General features: G+C 46.7%; 1 protein-coding gene across 3 annotated transcripts in view; it reads left to right on the top strand.

Moving 5' to 3' along the window:
• Positions 1-22,969, top strand: part of LOC139565790 (cadherin EGF LAG seven-pass G-type receptor 1-like) — a 128,141-nt gene that overhangs the window by 99,121 nt on the left and 6,051 nt on the right. For all 3 annotated transcript variants that reach the window (XM_071386357.1, XM_071386356.1, XM_071386358.1), the window contains exons 11-30: positions 6,016-6,182; positions 6,317-6,502; positions 6,602-6,715; positions 6,866-7,040; positions 7,191-7,332; positions 8,440-8,560; positions 8,847-9,030; positions 9,845-9,946; positions 10,888-10,982; positions 13,929-14,138; positions 14,972-15,155; positions 15,365-15,514; positions 16,687-16,873; positions 17,490-17,657; positions 17,793-17,919; positions 18,136-18,336; positions 21,072-21,246; positions 22,082-22,194; positions 22,484-22,563; positions 22,839-22,965. In XM_071386357.1, coding sequence (XP_071242458.1) covers positions 6,016-6,182; positions 6,317-6,502; positions 6,602-6,715; positions 6,866-7,040; positions 7,191-7,332; positions 8,440-8,560; positions 8,847-9,030; positions 9,845-9,946; positions 10,888-10,982; positions 13,929-14,138; positions 14,972-15,155; positions 15,365-15,514; positions 16,687-16,873; positions 17,490-17,657; positions 17,793-17,919; positions 18,136-18,336; positions 21,072-21,246; positions 22,082-22,194; positions 22,484-22,563; positions 22,839-22,965 — 3,008 coding nt within the window. The remainder of the gene's footprint in view (positions 1-6,015; positions 6,183-6,316; positions 6,503-6,601; positions 6,716-6,865; positions 7,041-7,190; positions 7,333-8,439; positions 8,561-8,846; positions 9,031-9,844; positions 9,947-10,887; positions 10,983-13,928; positions 14,139-14,971; positions 15,156-15,364; positions 15,515-16,686; positions 16,874-17,489; positions 17,658-17,792; positions 17,920-18,135; positions 18,337-21,071; positions 21,247-22,081; positions 22,195-22,483; positions 22,564-22,838; positions 22,966-22,969) is intronic.

Raw genomic sequence — 22,969 nt, 5'->3', positions numbered from 1 at the left:
AACCCAATAGAAAATCTTTGGAGGGAGCTGAAAGTCCGTATTGCCCAGCGACAGCCCCGAAACCTGAAGGATCTGGAGAAGGTCTGTATGGAGGAGTGGGCCAAAATCCCTGCTGCAGTGTGTGCAAACCTGGTCAAGAACTACAGGAAACGTCTGATCTCTGTAATTGCAAACAAAGGTTTCTGTACCAAATATTAAGTTCTGCTTTTCTGATGTATCAAATACTTATGTCATGCAATAAAATGTTAATTAATTACTTAAAAATCATACAATGTGATTTTCTGGATGTTTGTTTTAGATTCCGTCTCTCACAGTTGAAGTGTACCTATGATAAAAATTACACACCTCTACATGCTTTGTAAGTAGGAAAACCTGCAAAATCGGCAGTGTATCAAATACTTGTTCTCCCCACTGTATCTACGAACTCAAGCGCTGCTAAAATAATTATCAATTCAATTGTAGGAATTATTTTGCAAAAGTTATCAGCGCATTTCAGTTTTTCGAGTTGTTATATATTTTCCCAGAAGGTATCAGAATCGCCCTTCGGGAACAATATATCTACGAACTCAAGCGCTGCTAAAATAATTATCAATTCAATTTTAGGAATTATGGAAATACCAACATCACAATAGAGGAAAAATACAAGTCAGTTTTCAGCTCAGCGGCTGCACCACGGGCCAAAAGAAAACTCAGCTGTCCTCCCAAAAGTTATCAACTAGTGAGTCTCGTGAAAAGGCCAATCTTACACAACATTTCAAATTAATATTTCCACATTTAGTTTTATTACATAACAACACTAATACATTGATCGCAGGTTAAGTTCTTCACAGTGCATCTAGTTAAGTGCCAAGTCAACCATTTGCCCGACTATCTGAACTTGTATTTTTGTTTTATTTTGTTGATTCCCCCTAGGTAACTTCCAAGTGTTTTAACCAATCAAATGTTGTTAAGTCTGGGGAACCTTTTCTAGACTTGGATTCTCACGGAATTCTCACTCAACCCGACTGTCTGAATCTTTTTATCAAGTCAGTTACAATTATAACACAATACATTGGATTCTCACGGCTTCTACCCGACTATGTGGATTTATCACAACACCCATTTACTTAGATTCTCACGGCTTCTACCCGTCTATATGAATCTGAGTCTCACGGCTTCTACCCGACTATGTGACTCTCTATATCTCAGATATCTTTACATGTTTACTTTTACATTTACAATAGACATTTATCATAAATTTGACAGTAACCCATACTCAACCTCAGTACTTCTGATCTTTAATTTGGATTTTCCTAATATACAATATGCAGATTTTTGATTTAACAGGTTTCTGCTTACCTTTGTTTTGTAGGCCTTATAGATCAGTTTTCCTGAGGTGAGCTGGATTCCCGGCTGCTCCTTCGACAGGTCACCCTTCCTTTCTGATCCGTCTCTCACTTGTCTCTTTTCTCTATCAACTTTTTATGGACCGAATTCAGAGAAGAAAACCATCCTCTGCTACCAATTTGTTGATAAAACAAGTTTACTGGAGAACTGAGACGAAGTAGAGACTCTGGACAGGGTGGATTAGGTTTAATTAAAAGCAATTTATTCAGAGGTAAAAATATCTGAAATAGCGTGCACGGACCCTTTCATCAAGCTCAAATGGAACTCTCTGAAAGAAGCCCAGATAACAGAGTGCATATACATTTTATACAGTACAGAAAGTAGGTTGAGTCTGGAAGTTCTGGTCCTCTGGTTGGTTCTGATGAGTTGGGCGAGGTCTCCTTCAGGCCAGTATCACTGTCCCATTGGCTCTGAGTAGAGTTCTTTGTCTTCAGAAATGTTCAGCTAAAACAGGAGATTAGGTGTGTGCGTAGATGTTCCTATTTTGACATTTCTGTGTGTCTCTGTAAAATGTTCAGACTGAAGAGGAGTTTTTGTGTGTGCGTAGATGTTCCTGTCTTATCTGTGTTTATGAAAGGTTTACGTCAGCCCTCTGTCCTTGGGTATGTGTGTGTGTCTCAGTTTCTCGTGATCTGCAGTACCAGGCACCCCTTTTCTTATCAGTCTTTATGAAAAGGCCTGTGACAGCCATCTGTCTCTGGGTGTGTGTGGGTCTCAGTTTCTCGTGATATGCAGTACCAGGCACCCCTTTTCTTATCAGTCTTTATGAAAAGGCCTGTGACAGCCATCTGTCTCTGGGTGTGTGTGGGTCTCCGTATCTGCTATGAGTTTGTGAGAAACCCTGTTTGGAAAGAAGTTAGTTATAACAATGTATTAGCAAATATGCTTGTGTTATAATAAATGATATTTATTACACTATATACAGGCGTTACCGATACAGAGTCAATGTGGAGGCTATATACAGACGTTACCGATACAGAGTCAATGTGGAGGCTATATACAGGGGGTACCGGTTCCAAAGTCAATGTGGAGGCTATATACAGGGGGTACCGGTACAGAGTCAATGTGGAGGCTATATACAGGGGGTACTATTACAGAGTCAATGTGGAGGCTATATACAGGGGGTACTATTACAGAGTCAATGTGGGGGCTATATACAGGGGGTACCGGTACAGAGTCAATGTGGAGACTATATACAGGGGGTACCGGTACAGAGTCAATGTGGAGGCTATATACAGGCATTACCGATACAGAGTCAATGTGGAGGCTATATACAGGGGGTACTATTACAGAGTCAATGTGGAGGCTATATACAGGCGTTACCGGTACAGAGTCAATGTGGAGGCTATATACAGACGTTACCGATACAGAGTCAATGTGGAGGCTATATACAGACGTTACCGATACAGAGTCAATGTGGAGGCTATATACAGGCGTTACCGATACAGAGTCAATGTGGAGGCTATATACAGGGGTACCGGTACAGAGTCAATGTGGAGACTATATACAGGCGTTACCGGTACAGAGTCAATGTGGAGGCTATATACAGTGGGTACTATTACAGAGTCAATGTGCGGGGGTACGGTATAGTCAAGCTCATTTGTGAAGTGACAACACATAGATAATAAACAGCGAATAGCAACAGTGTAAAAACAAAGGGGTGGGGTCAATGTAAATAGTCCGGGCGGCCATTTGATTAATTGTTCAGCAGTCTTATGGCTTGGGTGTAGAAGATGTTAATAAGCCTTTTGGTCCTAGACTTGGCGCTCCGGTACCGCTTGCCCTGCGGTAGCAGAGAAAACAGTCTATGACTTGGGTGACTGGAGTCTTTGACAATTTTTTGGGGCCTTCCTCTGACACCGCCTAGTATATAGATCCTGGATGGCAGGAAGCTTGGCCCCAGTGATGTACTGGGCCGTACGCACTACCCTCTGTAGCGCCTTACGGTCAGATGCCGAGCAGTTGCCAAACCAGGCGGTGACGCAACCGCTCAGGAGGCTCTCGATGGTGCAGCTGTAGAACTATTAGAGGACCTGAGGATTTGCAGCAGCTAAATGTTCATATAATAGTTCAACTTAGACAACAGCTCTTCAGGCTAAGTTCTATTTCACTAATGAGACAAAGACCAACTCTGACTCATATCATTGCCGGGATCAAGAGACGGGAACACACACGCCGACCCTGCGGTTGCTCCGTTGTTGTTGAGCCAGAGTGTTTACACCACGCAGACCACAGAGCTCCTGTCGTGTGTATACAGTAGCAGTCATAACAGTCCTATATACTCTGGTGCTGATGGATGTGTGATAGTCAGTGTGCGGTTACACTGTTACAGCTTGCCCTGTTTTGATCCTGACTGTTCTGTTGCTCATATCCCTCACTAGGGATGGATGGATGGGGGGGGTGTGTCTAACATGCCTAATGATAGCGCTGTGTGCTTGTATGACAGTGGTTTACCGGTTTTGTGGTCAGGTCTTGTGTAAGGCCAGGAGAGGGGTTGCTGAAATGGTGTGTGTGTGTGTGTGTGTGTGTGTGTTCCTCTGAAAGGGTTAAAGTAAGTGACTCACTCTGTGCCTGTCCTGTCTCGCACAGCGAGATCTCACGCTAAGTCATCAAGGGAAGCTGTAGTGTGCGACTATGTGCGCCTGTGTGTCGGCATTATGTCATAAAGCAATTTCTTTATTTGGGAAACTATCCAAGGCCAGGGCAGTAGAACCAGAACACTTGCCAAATATATTGTTGTTTTTACCTTCATTTACCTGAAATGAATTCTACAATATGACTATGGGCAATAGTCGTACTGAGTTATGAAACAGTAAGCAGATGGCTTTGGTTTAACCTCTAGCGCCTGCTTCCAAACAATTGTAAAACACACACACATTGATATTTGATGAACTATCTCCCACCTAGTCTGGGCTGGATGGCTGGATGAGGTAGCTGTGTAGTTGAGCCAGCCAGCAGATTGACTATCTGTAGTTGGACTTAGGGACAGAAGTAACACGGAGGGCTTGGCTGCTCCACTACTTGTTGACGAGCTGTGTCGAACGTAGAAACCATAGACGTTACATCACGGGTACAGACAGCACGGGAACCATAGATACCATATCACTTTGAGAGCGGCAAGGGACACCATAGACATATCAGTGGTACTGTGGAGGTGTAGCCGATGTGAAATGGCTAGCTAGTTAGCGGTGGTGCGCGCTAATAGCGTTTCAACCGGTGACGTCACTCGCTTTGAGGCCTTGAAGTAGATGTTCCCCTTGCTCTGCAAGGGCCGCGGCTTTTGTGGCGCGATGGGTAAAGATGCTTCGTGGGTGTCAGTTGTCTATGTGTGCAGAGGGTCCCTGGTTCGAGCCCGGGTCGGTGCGAGGGGACGGACAAAAGATAAACTGTTACAGAGGCGCAGCAAGGGAAGTATGACGAGACAGTCGATTTGTAGTTGAGGATTTCCCAGACGCATTCTGTGGGGTTGGACATATGTCGTGGTTTAGTTGACCTGTGTGTTTAGGTTAGTGTGAAGGTTTTTGGGCTGGTGGCTGTCCTCCACTCTCCACTCTCTTATGAACTGTATCTTGATGTTGTTTTTTTATGCATCATTTAAATCTTTTGACTCTTTCCCGGCACCGCGAATGGAGCAATGTATCGTGTGAAAAAAAGAGACACAGAGAGGGAAGCGGTTCAGGAGCTAGTCTCCAGCATCTTCTGAGTGTGTGTTTTGTCAGGTATGTGTGTGTACTCTGTGCATCAGCAGAAAAATGTGCCCTGCGGAGAAGAGGGAGATCGAGAGAGCTCCGCGCTTCAGTTGTCTCGCAGGGATAAACCTAGGCTATGCTGACAGACGTACTGTTATACTGACTGACTGACGACAACATCTGTTTGGCTGCAGGGCTAGTGGGTGCTCTGGAGTGTGATGTGTTACTGTGGGCATGTTTGTCAAAGAAGGATTAGTGTCCTGTAGGAAACCAGGTAATTGACAGTAATGATGTCTTGTAGCTGAATTAGACGTGGTGGGGTGGATTAGTCACTGTAATTATTCTCCCTGGAAGAATGCAAAAATGCAAGAACCGATCTGTAAGTCTGACATACTAAGCATTAATGATGGGGTGGAAGAATGGATACAGTTGCATATCGAGATATTGTTTTTGGACGATATATCGATCATTTGACTCCAGGTATCGACGTGTAAAAATACAAATGTTTTTTTTTGTTTGCTAGGTAGCGTTAGCTGGCGCTATTCGACTGTACCTGCGCCAAAACGCCGGTATTTTTCATCCTATAGCTTGTTCTGTTCTTTTTAAATAGTGAGCCGACGTGTTTTTAGCACTTTGATTTCCTTGACTGATCAGAACACATTTTCTCATGTCCTCTCATCTCTCTGTAGCAGACGTATAGAGAGCAATAGATTTGGAACATCAACGCAATAAAATCGCAGTGTAAAATCACAATACCATCGTGAGAATCACAATACATATCGTATCGGCACCTAAGTATCATGGTAATATCTTATCATGAGGTCCCTGGCAATTCCTAGCCCTACAAAGCAGGTGATGTGTATAACACGCGACTTGCCTTAATAGCAGTGATTATTGAACATATTATGTGATTCTCATCTGTGTTATTCTCCTCCTCCAGTGATGCCGTCCCCGCAGCACTTTGACGGCCAGGCCCTGGTGTCGTGGAGTGACCTCGACGTCACCATCGCTGTGCCCTGGTACATGGGCCTGATGTTCCGGACGAGGCAGGGCACTGGCACGCTGATGCAGGCTACCGCTGGAGACTTCTCTACTGTCAATCTACTGGTGAGTTATTGTTCACACACAATAACGACAACAGAGTGAGAAGGTGAGTTGGTTTATAGGGTCGGTCGAAGTTGAGTAGACTGCCTGTGTGTAGTAATTGTCTCTCTCTCTCTCGCTCCCCCCACCCTCCTCAGATAAGTGATCAGTACGTGAGGTTTGAGGTGTTTCTGGGATCTGAGAGGGTAGCGTTGCTGGGCTTCCCTCAAGTCCGGGTGAACGACGGGGAGTGGCACCATGTCCTGGTGGAGCTGAAGAGCGTCAAAGACGGCAAGGACATCAAGTACATGGCCCTGGTGTCACTGGACTACGGACTGTACGAGGTACTGAGCCGAGCGCATACACACCGAGACACAGACACGAACACACACACACACGCACACACAGCAAATCTTATACTCTGTGTGTGTGTGTGTCTCCAGAGGTCTGTGGAGATAGGTAACGAGCTGCCAGGTTTGAGGCTGAGGGCTCTGTATCTGGGAGGATTACCAGGAGAGGGGAACCACGTCCACGATGGCTTCACCGGTTGTATGCAGGTACGTTTTAACAGTAACCATGTCTGGATTACGTTAGTCTCCACAACATAAAAGTACTGTAGCCCGCTGTATGTATACACCAACCTGTCTTAGGAGTGTGTGTGCCTGCGACTCTGGGACCTAATGGAGAGGGTGTGTTCTTTCCCGCAGGGTGTGCGTATGGGCGAGACGTCCACCAACGTGGTCAACGTGAACATGCTGCTGGGCTTTAAGATTCATGTGGAGGACGGCTGTGACCTGGCTGACCCCTGTGACTCTAACATCTGCCCTGAGAACAGCCACTGCAGCGACGACTGGAGCACACACACCTGCGTCTGCGACCCAGGTAACACACTCATACGCACGTACGGGCGCACATACACACACACAGTAGTAGACACACACACCTGCATCTGCGACCCAGGTTACACACATGGTGTACACACACACACAGATGTCTCTCTCTCTTCTCTCTGTGACCTGTGTCCTTTCCCAGGGTACTTTGGGAGGGAGTGCGTTGACGCGTGTCACCTCAACCCCTGCGAGCACGTGTCCACCTGCGTCCGCAAGCCTAGCTCCTCCCATGGCTACACCTGCGAGTGTGGACAGAACTACTACGGACAGTACTGCGAAAACAAGTAAGACCCGGCCCGCTTTGTGCAAGTGCCTGTGTAAGTGTGTGCACGTGTGGGTATGTGTGTGTGTCCTGGTTTGGCTCCACAGTGCGGGGGAAACACACATTCACATGCCTCCAATATCAGCACAACATCCGATTTGTTTTCACGTTAGCGTAATCAACCTCTGCTCCCTGACCTTCCTCCCTGTCTTTCACAAAAATGCGCCTCACCGTTCATCTGCCTGGCAACAGCCTCTACTTTTACTGGCCTTAACTCAAAACAGTCCTTCTCCAACACCCGGGTGTAAGACTGCTGGTAATGAACCCCAGATGTGGCTGTTCCCAGACCTGTGATCTGAGCTCTCTGGCGATTTTCTTTCTTCCAAAACTGATCCCAGATCTGCCTTTGATTAGAGCAGAGATCTGGCGTGAGAGTCAGGAGCCAGAGGGTTAGATGAAACCACTGTGTGTTGCTCTAGACATTAACTGGGTCTTGTAACAAGTGTGTGTGTGTGGTGGGTATGGTTTACATGCAAACGAGGTCGGTAGCGGGTGTGTGAGTGTATGTGTGTGTGTGCCATATATAACGGTAAGCCGAGCCTCAGGCTTGGCTACAATATGTTCTGGCCATAACTGGCACCTATAGTACTGTAGTTATGTAGCAGTAGCCAGCAGCATACTGTACTCCCGACTATTCCTCTGGGTGGTAGATTGGATGTCAATTCTTTACCCACTGACCTTTGACCTCCTGCCTAAGGCAGGATGTGGGTCCCCCTCATGCTTCAGTGCTCCTCCATAGGTGTTTGGTCTCCACCTGCACTGCTGTTCTGCCCCTATCAGAACCCCCTATCTTACCCCTCCATCAGCTCAGAGACATGAAAGTGTTGGAGAGCGAGTGTTTGACTCACTCACCGTGTTGTCTCTCTTCCGAGGGATAGAAGGTTTATACTAGATCTGTGATGCGGTTGAATGCATTTTTTGTTGTTAAGCGATATTGTTATAGAGCAGGTATGTGATGTGAAGGAGAAATGCAGTCTCCGTTTTTATCTTTCTTTTTTCTCCCATTTTATTTCCATTCGTTATGTGCGCTAAACTCAGCTAAATGTGTTGTTATTGTGTGATGTGTCAGGGTTGAGAAGCCGTGTCCTAGGGGCTGGTGGGGAAACCCCATGTGTGGCCCCTGCCACTGTGACATCAGCAAAGGGTTCGACCCTGACTGTAACAAGACCAGTGGAGAGTGTCGCTGCAAGGTAAGAAGATAATCCCTGTTACTCTTCTCACAGGCTAATGCAGCGTTTCTCAAATGTTTTTTTGGACCCTCCCTATGCCTTTTGAATTTTCTGTGGCCCTAAGATGATTCTAACTACGTTTTCTCTTGAAGACCCCCGATTGTAAACTATGACAAACCTAGTAGGAATTGACCACTACTCCCAAAATAGGTCCCAAATCAACCAAGACTGTATGTTGTAGGCTTAGTAAGCTGACTGTAGCGGAAGGTGCTAATCGCTAACTTTCCCCCATCTTCTCTCTCCCCAGGATAACTACTACCAGCCCAAAGAGGAGGACACCTGTTACCCCTGTGAGTGCTTCCCTCTAGGCGCCCATTCCCGTACTTGTGACCCCCACACCGGACAGTGCCCCTGTAAAGCCGGGGTCATCGGACAACAATGTAACCGCTGTGACAACCCCTTCGCTGAGGTCACCGCCACCGGTTGTGAAGGTATGTGGAAGGAAATGGTGCACGTGCAAATGTTTGATACTCCTAAATATGATCTCGAGAGCCTGTGAGGGCATTCTGTCCCTCCTTTCTTCTGTCCGTCCTTCCTCGATGTGATCATTGACCTCACTCAATTTGGATTCTTGAAAGCAAGGATTCCTCTTATCCAGACATGTCAGATCAGTTATAGCGCCACGGACTGGTAGGAAGGAAGGATTCGTCTTCAGAGTATTTGAACAGAGCCTCTGCCTCTCTATAGTCTGGTTCAAGGCCTTCCCTCTTTTAGTTCCCGCTCTAGCTTCAGTAAAGAACCACGGTCCCCATACCAAATCTGTCACCTCAGTGCTCCAACCCAACCTTGTGGCTACTGTATAAAAGGTCTTCAAAGAGTGACAATTATGGTCACTTAGGATATAAACACTTGGGTGTACAGTACAGCACATAAACAGACTGCATTACTTAGAAAGACATAACAACACGTGTACAAGTCTTAACCTGGTTTTGTTTAGGATTAGGCTACTTAATTAAAAATCATGTGAATAATTTTTAACGTTGTGTGACCACTCGTGTAGGATTATTGATATAATTGCTGGCCTGTTTGGCTGTTTTGAAAACCTCGGAAGAGTCGTTAGCAGTAGTGTTTCTTGGGCGTGTTAGATATGTGTAATGCGCCCCAAGGCAGAAGTTGGTCTGGGATCAGATTACACAAACCTCACTGCCAACCAGAACCGTAAGGGGATCACAAAACATCTGACCCAGTGTCAGTGGTTAGGGCTTATAGTGACCACTTCTAACCGTGTGCCCTCTCATCTCTCAGTGGTGTACGAGGGCTGTCCCAAGGCCTTCGACCAAGGGATCTGGTGGCCCAAGACCAAATTTGGCCGTCCTGCAGCCATGAACTGTCCCAAAGGATCTATCGGTGAGTTCCTCTGCACGCTACACTCTTATCAACTCTTATCATAGCAGGAACAGTCACAATAACTCAGACCAATTCGTACAGATATCAAATGCTTCAAGGTATTTTATTCATAGTAAAGATTTTATGGGTGGAGAATGGAGGTTCTGTACTGTGGAGTCCCTTAGTTCAAGGCCTTCTGCTGTTCCCAACACCTCTTTCTGTGGAAGGAACTCATTAACACAGCACACTAACGAGGCCCTCTCATTGGTCTATCAGGGCCTTTTGAGACTTGTCATTGGCCAATGGTGTTAGTGAAACTCTGTCTCTGGAGGGCAGCAGCCGGAGACAGAGACAAACACCGGGCCTTGTGAAGAAGACTTGACAACGTCTGCTTGGAGACACATTCATAATACCGCAGAGCCGTGCGCGTGTGTGTGCGTGTATGTGTGTGTGTATGTGTGTGTGTGTGTGTGTGTGCGTGCGTGCGGTGGGTCTCCTGCGCCACATAGAGCCTTAGCAGTAGAGACAATATGGGCAGGGCCAAGACGTAACATCGCTGACCTGCTCCCATTAAACCACAATAACCTCCCTAGTTACCCCCTTAGTTACCCTTGTCACCACGGAAACCCTTTGTTGCCCCGCTGGACTTTCTCGGGCCGTTTTTATTGGGTGACACGGCTTGGCTCACATCAACCAACGGTCCTCTGTCAGTTCTAACCGTAAACTCTTTTCTCTGTTGAACGCTTGTTTGGAATTAATGGTAATGAGTTGGCATTTAGATTGTGCTTTTATCTAATTTATTATATGAAGTAACTCCCCATTTCCACCCATGTGTGGCAGCCACCTGGCGCTAGGAAGAGACGGTTGAATTCTTTCTCACCCCAATATTCCTCTTCTCCTTTTTTGTTTTTGCTTATCTCTAAGTACCGCTGTCGTTCAACACGTTTATTTTCTCACTGTAGGAACTGCCATCCGCCACTGCAATGATGAAAAGGGCTGGCTGCCTCCTGAACTCTTCAACTGTACCACAGTCTCCTTCACCCAGCTCATGAAGATGGTGCGTATGCTCGATCTTATCCAGTCCAAGGCTATGCATCCATAGTTCACTCATACAGACACCTATTCTAACTGTGCAAATACACAGCTCTTTCATAACTTGCAAATCTCCCACTGAAAGATTGTACACAATTCGGAGTCACTTACGCAAATCCAGAGTTCAGTGGTGAAAGTAAGCCTGTACAGCGTCCCGGCAAAATAAATTGTGGGGGTACGCCGTACCCGGTAAAACGTGAGCCTATTACAAGTAACACAAAATGGCAAAAAACTATAGGCTATTATACCACTATTTGACATTACTAAATGTCAGCCACATGGAAAATTGGCAAATTGCTCCAAATTGCATTGTGGTTCAACGAGAACACTTACATTTTGCGAAAGTGGAGATGAAAGGTCAAGACGCGTGAGGACAAGGCACAAATTAGTGGCTGAGACCGAGCAGTGCAGACGAGTGGCTGAGACCGAGCAGTGCAGACGAGTGGCCGAGACCGAGCAGTGCAGACGAGTGGCCGAGACCGAGCAGTGCAGACGAGTGGCCGAGACCGAGCAGTGCAGACGAGTGGCCGAGACCGAGCAGTGCAGACGAGTGGCCGAGACCGAGCAGTGCAGACGAGTGGCCGAGACCGAGCAGTGCAGACGAGTGGCCGAGACCAAAGTGCCCATTAATAACAGGGGACATCCATTCAGGCTGCAAGTGTAGACCTAATGACAATCCCAGAATGTCATTACAATACATGTAGGTGTTTTATCACAGATGTCTCTTTCCATTCATCAAATTGCAAGTGCACTGTTGGAGTTTGGATGCTGGAACTATTTTGTGAGAGGAGGAACGTGTGTGGGTAGCCTACAGGAGCGCCTTTGTTAAGTGGTTGATTGACAATCAGATGAAATCATCGTGACTGGTTGTGTTTATGCCACATTAAAAGGTATAAGCGGCACGTCCATAAGGCTAGAGGCAACTTTCCCTAAAGTAAATTAAATTGCCAATTAAAAAGCCTAATTAGCTTATTTCTGTCTATAAATAAATAAATAAAAAATTGTCTACTACACTAGGAAGCATGATTTGGCCACAGAGGATCATTAGCTTCTTTGGGGGGTGGGGGGGGGATTGTTTTAAATCACGTGGCCTACAGTCAAAAGGGCCCGCAATTGGGGAGCGCACACGGCAAATACCAAATAGATGATTGTTGAGTTGTGACCGTCAGTGAAAAGCAGAGCGACTCAGCCAGGCATATCGTCATACTTAAAAATACAATCGTGGAAGAACTGTTTGGAAAGCAAATGGCTATTGCTGTAAAGAGATGACAATGAAAAGACTCCGATCTGTCTTTTAGTTATCAAAATTCTCAACTTAATTGAGAGAACAGTAGCCTGTCTTATTGGCACTAGCGGAGAACATCGGGCCATATCTCCGGTGAGTCTCTGTCTTTATCATTGCGTCAATGCCACTTTTGTTTGTTTTTGGACAAAAATGTATTCCGGGTTAGATGCACGTCATATTGTATTTGTGTCTCCCCCTTTTCATAGGCCGATTATATGGATCCCACAACATTGTGTTTATTGATTAGTTTGTCAATGTCAGCACAGTAGGCTACCCTGTCATTTTTGTACTATTAAAAAGGTTTCTGTGAATGTCTCCAGTCATATAAAGTGTAGTAGAATTGCATAAAATGTGTTTATAAAAGGCCAACATGAAATGTATCTGATAGCCCTCTAGCTCCTAGCCTAGGCCTGCTCTACGTCACTACCCGCTGCATTGAACAGTCTATTTTGCGAACAGTGATTGAGTTCTATTATTAGCCTAAATGATGACTATCCAATAAAATCATCATCATCATTAGGAGAAGTAGGTTGTCTTACAGAAGTCTTCGAATGCGAGGATGCATGGAATGTTTTATTGCGGCTCCCGAGTGGCGCAGTGGTCTAAGACACTGCATCTCAGTACAAGAGGCGTCACTGCAGTACCTGGTTCGAATCCAGGCTGCGTCACATCCGACCCTGATTGGGCGGCGCACAATTGGCCCAGCGTCATCTGGGTTTGGCCGGGGTAGGACGTGACTGTAAATAAGAATTTGTTCTTAACTGACTTGCCTAGTTAAATAAAGGTTAAATAAAATGACAAAGGTGCTGGTTTATGGTGAAAATGTGCTTCCTCAAACTTGAAACCTATTGCCCTGCCTATGTTAAAGGTATTGCATGTTAAAAGTGATATGGCAAATCTTTACTTGGCCTACTAGGACAACAGAGATCATATATGTAATTAATAGATGCGCGTGCTCGGGTGTCCCGTACTGGTAAGAAATTAAATCTACTTTCACCACTGGTTAGGATTCATCAATTAGTACCAACCTACCACAGACAGTCCATATAGTTGTAACTGTCTCAAGTGTCTGTCTGTATTCTTTTTTTTTTTTTTTTTTTTTTTTTTTTTTAAATTTTATCCCCTTTTCTCCCCAATTTTTCGTGGTATCCAATCGCTAGTAATTACTATCTTGTCTCATCGCTACAACTCCCGTACGGGCTCGGGAGAGACGAAGGTCGAAAGTCATGCGTCCTCCGAAGCACAACCCAACCTAGCCGCACTGCTTCTTAACACAGCGCGCCTCCAACCCGGAAGCCAGCCGCACCAATGTGTCGGAGGAAACACCGTGCACCCGCCCCCTCGGTTAGCGCGCACTGCGCCCGGCCCGCCACAGGAGTCGCTGGAGCGCGATGAGACAAGGATATCCCTACCGGCCAAACCCTCCCTAACCCGGACGACGCTAAGCCAATTGTGCGTCGCCCCACGGACCTCCCGGTCGCGGCCGGCTGCGACAGAGCCTGGGCGCGAACCCAGACTCTGGTGGCGCAGCATAGCACTGCGATGCAGTGCTCTAGACCACTGCGCCACCCGGGAGGCCTACTGTCTGTATTCTTGACCTCCTTCTCTTCCCCTCCGTTCCTCCAGAATGAGGAGATGCATCGTAACGTGTCCAGGATGGACCGCGAGCGCGCCAAAGCTATCGTGCGCCTGCTCCACAACGCCACCAACCACACGGACAGCTACTACGGCAACGATGTGAAGACAGCGTTCCAGCTGCTGACCAGGGTCCTCCAGTACGAGAGTCATCAGACAGGCTTCGATCTCACGGCCACGAGAGACGCGGAGTTCAACGAGGTCAGAGTTTGTTGTTATTTTTGTGTTTTTCTTTTAAATACAATGTTGCAAACGTGCTGACTGCAAACTGGCTAATTGCAATATTCTTATTTTTATAAAGATTTGTTTTTGTATGCACGGTATTTCTCTCAGGGACCATGCACTTGTTGTCTGTTGTGTCAGACAGCAGGCCGTTAGGTGCATTTCCAGTGCATTATTCAGGGTTATAAACTGGGTGGGTTCGGTTACACTGGGAAGACTGGAGGAATACTGCCCTCCTCTGGCTCTCTTCCAGTTCCACTAACAGGGGAAGCTGACCTGGCCAATGGGAACGTAGGTTGGAATTTATTTAGATGACTCATGTACTTGAGGCAGCTCTGCAGAGTGGTCACTAGCTGGAGTGGTCACAGCCACACAGTCCAGAGTGGTCACAGCCACACAGTCCTATAATCTGATTTTAAACATAACCTTAACCACACTGCTAACCCTAATGCCTAACCCTAACCTTAAATGAAGCCTTTTTTAGTTTTTATACATTTTTACAATATAGATAATTTTGACTTTGCGGAAACCGCTCAGTTCTGGCTGCAGGGAAAGACTCATGACAATAAACGTCAACCTACAATATGAATTCTAATCTCCACAAAGCTGAGCTATTTAATATCTCCACATTATTTTATGGCATTTCTCTGTAGGTTGTGAATGTTTTAGGTCACCTATCTTATACAGGCCTACTTGAGCAGGTAACTTCTGCTACTCTAGGACTTAGACAGGAGTGACAGAGTTTGAGCTGTGCCCATATTCAAGGCGACTTACTGTCTGACCGTCCTGCTCTGTGTTGTTAAACCATTCAGAACCTGGTGAGAGCGGGCAGTGCCATCCTAGACCCTGGCACCAGAGACCACTGGGAGCAGATCCAGCGCTCTGAGGGGGGCACCGCCCACCTGCTGCGCCACTTTGAGGATTACACCAACACCCTGGCACAGAACATGAGGAAGACCTACCTCAAACCATTCACCATCGTCACTGACAACATGAGTGAGTGAAGACACATTTACAGACCAATGAAGAGAGGATTTCAGAGAGTATAGGAGCAGATTCCTAACTCCCTGACGTTGAATTTGAACAAATATTTTGGCTCTGGGTAAACTGCAGTCAAGTTCTACTTTCATGCAGTGCAATTCTAATATATCACCCTTATTTGATAATGAGCTGGTCTTGATGTGTGGTTCTTCCTCTCTCCTTAGTCATTGTTGTTGATTACCTGGACACGTCCGTCCCTGAGCAGGCCTCAGTCCCTCGCTTCCATAAGATCCAGGAGTACTACCCCAGAGACCTCACGTCCTCTGTCCGTTTCCCACAGTTCAACACTAGGGCCCAGGAGGTCCCCGACAAAGGTGCAAGTCGTCTGCTCACACTACCACTGGACTTGGAATACTGCAAACTGTACAAACTCTTTTGGGCTGTAATCCATCAAAACCTTTGGGATTTGTCGGTGACCTACCAATTAAACCGATAGAGTGCTTGAAGTCAAGCTTAAGCAGTCATGTAACCCAGTCTCTTACCGAGACACAAAATGAATCAGCCGTGATTTGTATTCATACTTATTATGGATCCCCATTTAGCTGCTGCCAAGGCAGGAACTACTCTTCCTAGTAAAATTAAGACAGTTATATACAATAAAAAAAAACATGACATTACATTTCACAACACATTAAGTGTGTCCCCTCAGGCCACTACTCTACTACCACATATCTACAATACAAAATCCATGTGTTATCATGTGTGTGTATGTGTGTGTCTGTGCCTGTGTGTTTGTCTCTTCACAGTCCCCGCTGTTCCATAAGATGTATTTTTATCCGTTTTTTAGATCTGTATTTTTCTGCTTGTATCAGTTACTTGATGTGGAATAGAGTTCCATGTAGTCACGGTTCTACGTAGTACTGTGCACCTTCCATAGTCTGTTCTGGACTCGGGGACTGTGAAGAGACCTCTGGTGACATGTCTTGTGGGGTATGCATGGGTGTCTGAGCTGTGTGCCAGTAGTTTAGACAGACAGCTCAGTGCATTCAACATGTCAATACCTCTCATAAATACAGGTAGGGATGAAGTCAGTCTCTCCTCTACTTTGAGCCAGGAGAGATAGACAACAATAATTGTTTCACCTCTTCCACACTCACTTTACGGGATTCAAAATTACAATGCTTGTCTTTCATAATTTGGTGAAGTATGTGTAGGTTCAGAAATAGTTGTTGGCATGTCATGCCTAAGTTTGCTCATTTTACCAATGAAAAAAAACATAAAAGTAGTTGGCAATATCAGTGGGTTTTGTGATAAATGAGCCGTCTGATTCAATGAATGATGGAGCCGAGTTTGCCTTTTCCCCAAAATTCCGTTTAAGGTGCTCCAAAGCTTTTCACTATTATTCTTTATATCGCTTATCTTTGTTTCATGCATCAGTGGGTCCCAATCTACAATGTAGTAAGGACTTAAGTAGGTGTTCCAAATAGGTGTTGTCTCTCTCTCTCTCTCTCTCTCTCTCTCTCACACTCTTACTCTCACTCTCTAGTAGTCGAGCCCAGCCCCAGCGTCGAGCCCTCTCAGACCGACGCCCCTGAAGAGGATCACACCCTATCCAATAAGAGACGCCGCCATGTCGAGGCCGCCGCCCCCCTGCCTGTTGCCGTGGTGATAGTGTTTAGGTCGTTGGGTCAGCTCCTCCCTGAGAGATACGACCCGGACCGTAGGAGCCTCCGGTAACCACGGGCAACACTTTACTACATTTTACTACACTTTACTTCAATCTTTCATCACATCTGACATAACCAGACACCGCCTTTATCAATGTCTATGTAGCTAATCTAGCCATCATAATAAAGACATAACATATCTCATAAATGACTCAAACGTGGCAACAGATATGGCAACTGTATTTGCGTTGGCACAAACCCACTGTTTACTTTAGGTCTGATTGTTGCCCTGGCATACTGTGGGTGTTTGTCTCACATATCATTGCCATGCGGTCTGAGTCTTTCCCTGTATACATTTGGACCACTCAAAACTCTATATATGATTAAAAAAAACACATCATTACAAATGGAACTCACACATATAAGCAGAGTTAAATGTGGAATCATAATATTATAGCGCTGTGTGTGTGTAGGATAGCTGCTACACTGGTACTAGAAGGGCTCAGAAAGCACTATTTGGCTGGTTGCCAAGCGGCCACAAACAGCCGAGAATGTATATTTTGGGAACTTCCTAAAAGGAGTGTTTCTGTTCATCCTTGCTCGTGTGTGTGTGTGTGTGTGTGTGTGTGTGTGTGTGTGTGTGTGTGTGTGTGTGTGTGTGTGTGTGTGTGTGTGTGTGCAGGCTGCCCAACCGTCCAGTGATCAACACCCCCATAGTGAGCACGTTGGTGTACAACGAGGGTTCTCCCCTCTCCTCTCCCCTTGACCCCCCCATCACACTGGAGTACACACTACTGGAGACAGAGGAGAGGACCAAACCTGTGTGTGTGTTCTGGAATCACTCCATTGCGTGAGTACTACACGCGCACACACACACACACACACACACACACACACACACACACACACACACACACACACACACACACACCACACTCTTTACATGGTATTTATTGTGTGTGTGTGTGTGTGTTTGTGTGTGTAGGATTGGTGGTACGGGGGGCTGGTCGTCTAAGGGATGTGAGCTGCTGAACAGGAACAACACACACATCAGCTGTCAGTGTGACCACATGGCCAGCTTCGCTGTGCTCATGGACATCTCCAAGAGAGAGGTAGGCTCATCGAGATATACTGTACATAACTCTAAATAGTTGTCATTATATTGCTATGGGCAGGATACACTACATTAGTAGTGGGGGGGGGGGGGGGGGTAGTTCATGTCCTCTCACTGTTTGCTGCTACCAAGTATGATAATGATCTTTACCCCCCCTCTCTCTTTCTCACCCCTCTCCCCCTTTCTCCTCTGTTCCTCCCCTGCCCTCCCCCAGCATGGTGACGTGTTACCCCTAAAGATCGTGACCTACACCACGGTGTCAGCCTCCCTGGTAGCACTGTTCCTCACCTTCATCCTGCTGGCTCTACTCAGGAAGCTACGCTCTAACCTCCACAGCATCCACAAGAACCTGGTGGCGGCACTCTTCTTCTCCGAGCTCGTCTTCCTCATCGGCATCAACCAGACTGACAACCCAGTGAGAAACGTTTAACCTATGACCCCTGACCTCTTACTCTAACCCTGATGAATTGACCAGACTGACAACCTGGTGATATGAACGGAACTAAGGAAGCCAAATCGTGACCTCTAACCATGACCCTGACCTCTAACCCCTGAATTCTGACCTCTGACCCATCAACAAGACTGAAAACCCAGTGACTGAAAGCTAAGGAACCCCGACCTCTAAACTCCTGAAAATGACATTGACCATGCTTTAGCAGGGATAGATTGGAATGTTTAGTATTTGTGACTATCTGGATATGAATGAAAAAGATGTTGGTTGCTTGGTAGCACTCATGATTCTGACGCTTAAGTGTTAGAAGTACACTAGTACCTCTGTTGTCTCTGCCTGGAGCACAGGTGTGCTTTCCATTGTATTCACAGTTACGTTTAGTTCTTTAGTTTTCACTTCTGAAAATGGCGTGTGTCATGGAGTCCCCACATTTTGTTTACAAATTGCAGGGATCACCTGGGATAACCCCAGGAACACAGCCCTGCAGCCATTTTCTCCTTGGCCTTATGGGAATTCACCGTTGTTGTTGAGCTGAGAAACGACTCATGCTCTACCACATCGTTATGGAAAGTCTGTGTCTGCCTGCACAGGTTTCTCTTTTTGATCAAAATCATATTGCAATGTTTAAAACACAGAAACAACACACGTACATTATATACACACGCACACGCCTCACACGTCCCCCCCACATACACACTCCTCCCACGTCCCCCCCACATACACACCTCTCCCACGTCCCCCACATACACACCCCTCGCACGTCCCCCACATACACACTCCACATACACACTCCTCCCACGTCCCCCACATAAACACTCCTCCCACGTCCCCCACATACACACCTCTCCCACGTCCCCCACATACACACCCCTCCCACGTCCCCCACATACACACTCCTCCCACGTCCCCCACATACACACTCCTCCCACGTCCCCCCACATACACACTCCTCCCACGTCCCCCACATACACACTCCTCCCACATCCCCCACATACACACTCCTCCCACATCCCCCACATACACACTCCTCCCACATCCCCCACATACACACTCCTCCCCAACATATACACTATTTTTCCTATTCCTGTTACGTGGTGTATTTTCAGGTAGGTTAAGGGATAAAGCAGGGATTGCTGTTTCAGGTTCACTCCGGTTAGCGGTTTCTGGCAAATAGCTGCTATTTGTTTTCCTGCAACCGTTCAGGTACTGCTGCTGACAGGAGCTTACAGGGATCCGTTCTACCTGAGAGTTTGTCTTTGTCTGCTAGATTGTTCTCGATTATACATCTGTTGCCTCACTAATAGTGTTAGAGCTAAGGAATGTGCCGTTCTGGCTGGGACTAACCATTTCTCTGTTGTCGAAAAAAAGATTCTCTATTTAAGGCACTCTGAGCTGTCTGATACTGTGTATTCACATAGCATGTGATTCCTTCACCTGGTAAGGGCATTATAAAGGTTGGCCTATGGGCAAGTAATCTAATAGTGTATTTTGACATACATTTAAGTACATTGATGCAATTTACTCTGAAATGTATTGCACAACACACTCGCCTGTGCACACACAGAGACACACAGAGACACACACACACACACAAACAGGCCTGCTGCCCCTCCAGGCCTGTGATAATAGAGGCATGCTGTTACTGGTGCCTAACTGTTTGAGCCTCAGGGCAGTAGACCCTGTCACAGACAGACATGCAGGTCTGAGTCTGTCTCCATAGACTCTGTTACTGTTCAAATCAAATTCAAATCAACTTATTTTATATCAGAAGCTTTTCAAATACCCAGCCTAAAACCTCAAAGAGCAAGCAATGCAGAGGCAGAAGCATAGTGGCTAGGAAAAACACCCTAGAAGGCAGGAAGAAACCTAGAGAGGAACCAGGATCTGAGGGGTGACCAGTCCTCTTCTGGCTGTGCTGTTACACCAGTAGTAACGAACGACACTTACTCACTGACTCACCCTCTGTTTTTCTGAAGTTAGAAGCCTAGCCGTGTGTGTGTGTGTGTGTGTGTGTGTGTGTGTGTGTGTGTGTGTGTGTGTGTGTGTGTGTGTGTGTGTGTGTGTGTGTGTGTGTGTGTGTGTGTGTGTGTGTGTGTCAGTGCTGTGGAATGCTGTCGTCAGTCGCAGCCCTGAGCATCTCCTGTTAGATTGATGACCCCTCTGCTCTGTAGACTGTGATCTAGCTCTAGTCCTGTCCCTACCTACCGGGGGATTCCCAAGAACACTGCATTCTTCCTGGAACAAGGGATGGAGGGAGATAAAGAAAAGTAGAGAGAGATGGAGGGAGGGAGAGAGAGAGAGAGAGAGACCCACTCAGGGCTGTACACTGAGTGTACAAAACATTATGAACACCTGCTCTTTCCTTGACGTAGACTGACCAGGTGAATCCAGGTGAAAGCTACGATCCCTTATTGATTGTCACTTGTTAAATCCACTTCAATCAGTGCAGAATGAAGGGGGGGAGACGGGTTAAAGAAGGATTGTGAGACACGGATTGTGCATGTGTGCCATTCAGAGAGTGAACGGGCAAGACAAAACTCTGTCCGGAAGGTGTTCTTAACGTTTTTGTACCCTCGGTGTAGCGTGGCCAGTGCTGAAGCAATGAACTTGGATCTTGGTATAGTGGTTCTCGGTGTGATTTGAAATGGACGTCCCCCGGTGATCTCTGACCTTGTCCCTGTGCGACTCTCTGTCTGTAGTTTGTGTGCACGGTGATCGCCATCCTGCTCCACTACTTCTACATGTGTACGTTTGCCTGGATGTTTGTGGAGGGCCTCCACATCTACCGCATGCTGACGGAGGTACGGAACATCAACCACGGCCACATGAGGTTCTACTACGCCATGGGCTGGGGCATACCTGCGGTCATCACAGGTGAGGACACACACAATGTATGCACACACAGATGCACAAGCAGACAGACGGGCATGCATGCACTCACACACTTCAACTCCGTCGCCCCAATCCCAGGTAAACGAACCTAGTCCACACCTCTGAGTTAGAAGCCGTCTTGTCTGCGCCTCGCCTGTCTCCCCTCGAGGAACCTTCAATCCTTGTGGGAAACTTTTCCTACTGCTCTCCCCCGAGAGCAGTAGGAAAAGCCAGATAATATGAGGGAGAGAGAGAGCGATGAAGTGAGCAGAAGGGAGAGGGAGAGAGAGACGTACTGAAGTCTCTGTCCGGTAGTAGTCTCCAGTGCTTGTACGTCTCCTCCTGTCCTGAAGACATCCTCTAGGTGATTAGACCTGTGTCTGCTGGTGCCAGTCGGCCCATAATGCTATATCACCTTCCACCCTGGCACACTCACAAAGCCCGGGGAGAGAATAAGTCCCAAACCCCAGCGCAGCTCCTCTCTCCTCTCATGGATAATACCAGTGTAGACCTGTGTACACCGTCGTGCACTGCAGTGAATGAAGAAAGAAAGCGCTGCTCCCAGCATGCTTTGCTTGACCTGCAACATCGTTTGTGGATGAACCATGCACAGGCTTTCGAGTCTTTCTCTGCTATTCTCTTCTCCCATCAATAATAGCCCAATGCATCTACTTCTAACAGGTTTTACTGGCTTATTTGTCTCTGCATTTGAATGAAGAAAGAATTCCTGCACAGTGCAACTCTGTATTATTGTCCCAGTGCAGGTGATGCTCACACTTCACAGTAGGCCTGTAGCTAACACGGTCTTGATGTGTTTCTCTGGTTCTCCCCTCCTCAGGTCTGGCAGTGGGTCTTGACCCTCAGGGCTATGGGAACCCAGACTTCTGCTGGCTCTCTGTCCACGACACCCTCATCTGGAGCTTCGCAGGGCCCATCTCTGTAGTCGTCCTGGTGAGTGCCTGAGATAAATGGTGCCTTTTTTTAACCTCTAATGGCGATAGATTTTCAATGTTGCGTTCTTCTTTCTCTCTTTCTCTGCTCGTTCTTCTCTCCTTGCCCTTTCCTCTTATTGTTGTCCTTCCTTTGCTCTCTCTCCCTCTCTAATTCCTTAGTGAATGAAATGCCTGTGTTAATGAGTGATTTGCAGTTCGAGGTCTTGAGTGTACCTGTTGTTGACTGTAAGTGAATTATCCTGTTGTCTGCCATGGTTCTAATGCTTGTCTCTCTCCTTCTCTCTCAGGTCAACATCGTCATCTTTGTACTGGCAGCTAAGGCGTCCTGTGGACGCAGGCAGAGGTCCTTCCAGAAGTCTGGAGCCATGTAAGTGTTATTACACGCGCAGGGCACCAACACACACATGTGCACACACACACACTTGAGGTGAAGGATATCAAAGGCCATTCTCTCCATTCCATTGTTGAGCTACACCTATGTTACACGAACCGTCTATTAGTAGGATTTACGTGTGTGTCTGTGGATGCGCGACTGTGTGGGTGTGCATGTGTGTTTTATGTTGTGTGTGTGCATACATGCAGGTGACTGTGTGTGTTATAATCTGAGTCTCTCCCCCTACCTCCCTCCCTCCCCCTACATAGTCCTGCTATGAGGATGGCCTTCCTGCTCCTATTGCTCATCAGCGCCACCTGGCTGTTGGGCCTCATGGCCGTCAACAGTGATGTCATGACCTTCCACTACCTGTTCGCCATCTTCAGTTGTCTGCAGGTGA

The sequence above is a fragment of the Salvelinus alpinus genome, chromosome 37 (genome assembly GCF_045679555.1).
Source record: "Salvelinus alpinus chromosome 37, SLU_Salpinus.1, whole genome shotgun sequence".
NCBI classification, from domain to species: domain Eukaryota; kingdom Metazoa; phylum Chordata; class Actinopteri; order Salmoniformes; family Salmonidae; genus Salvelinus; species Salvelinus alpinus.
This window is presented reverse-complemented; position numbering and strand designations above follow the sequence as displayed.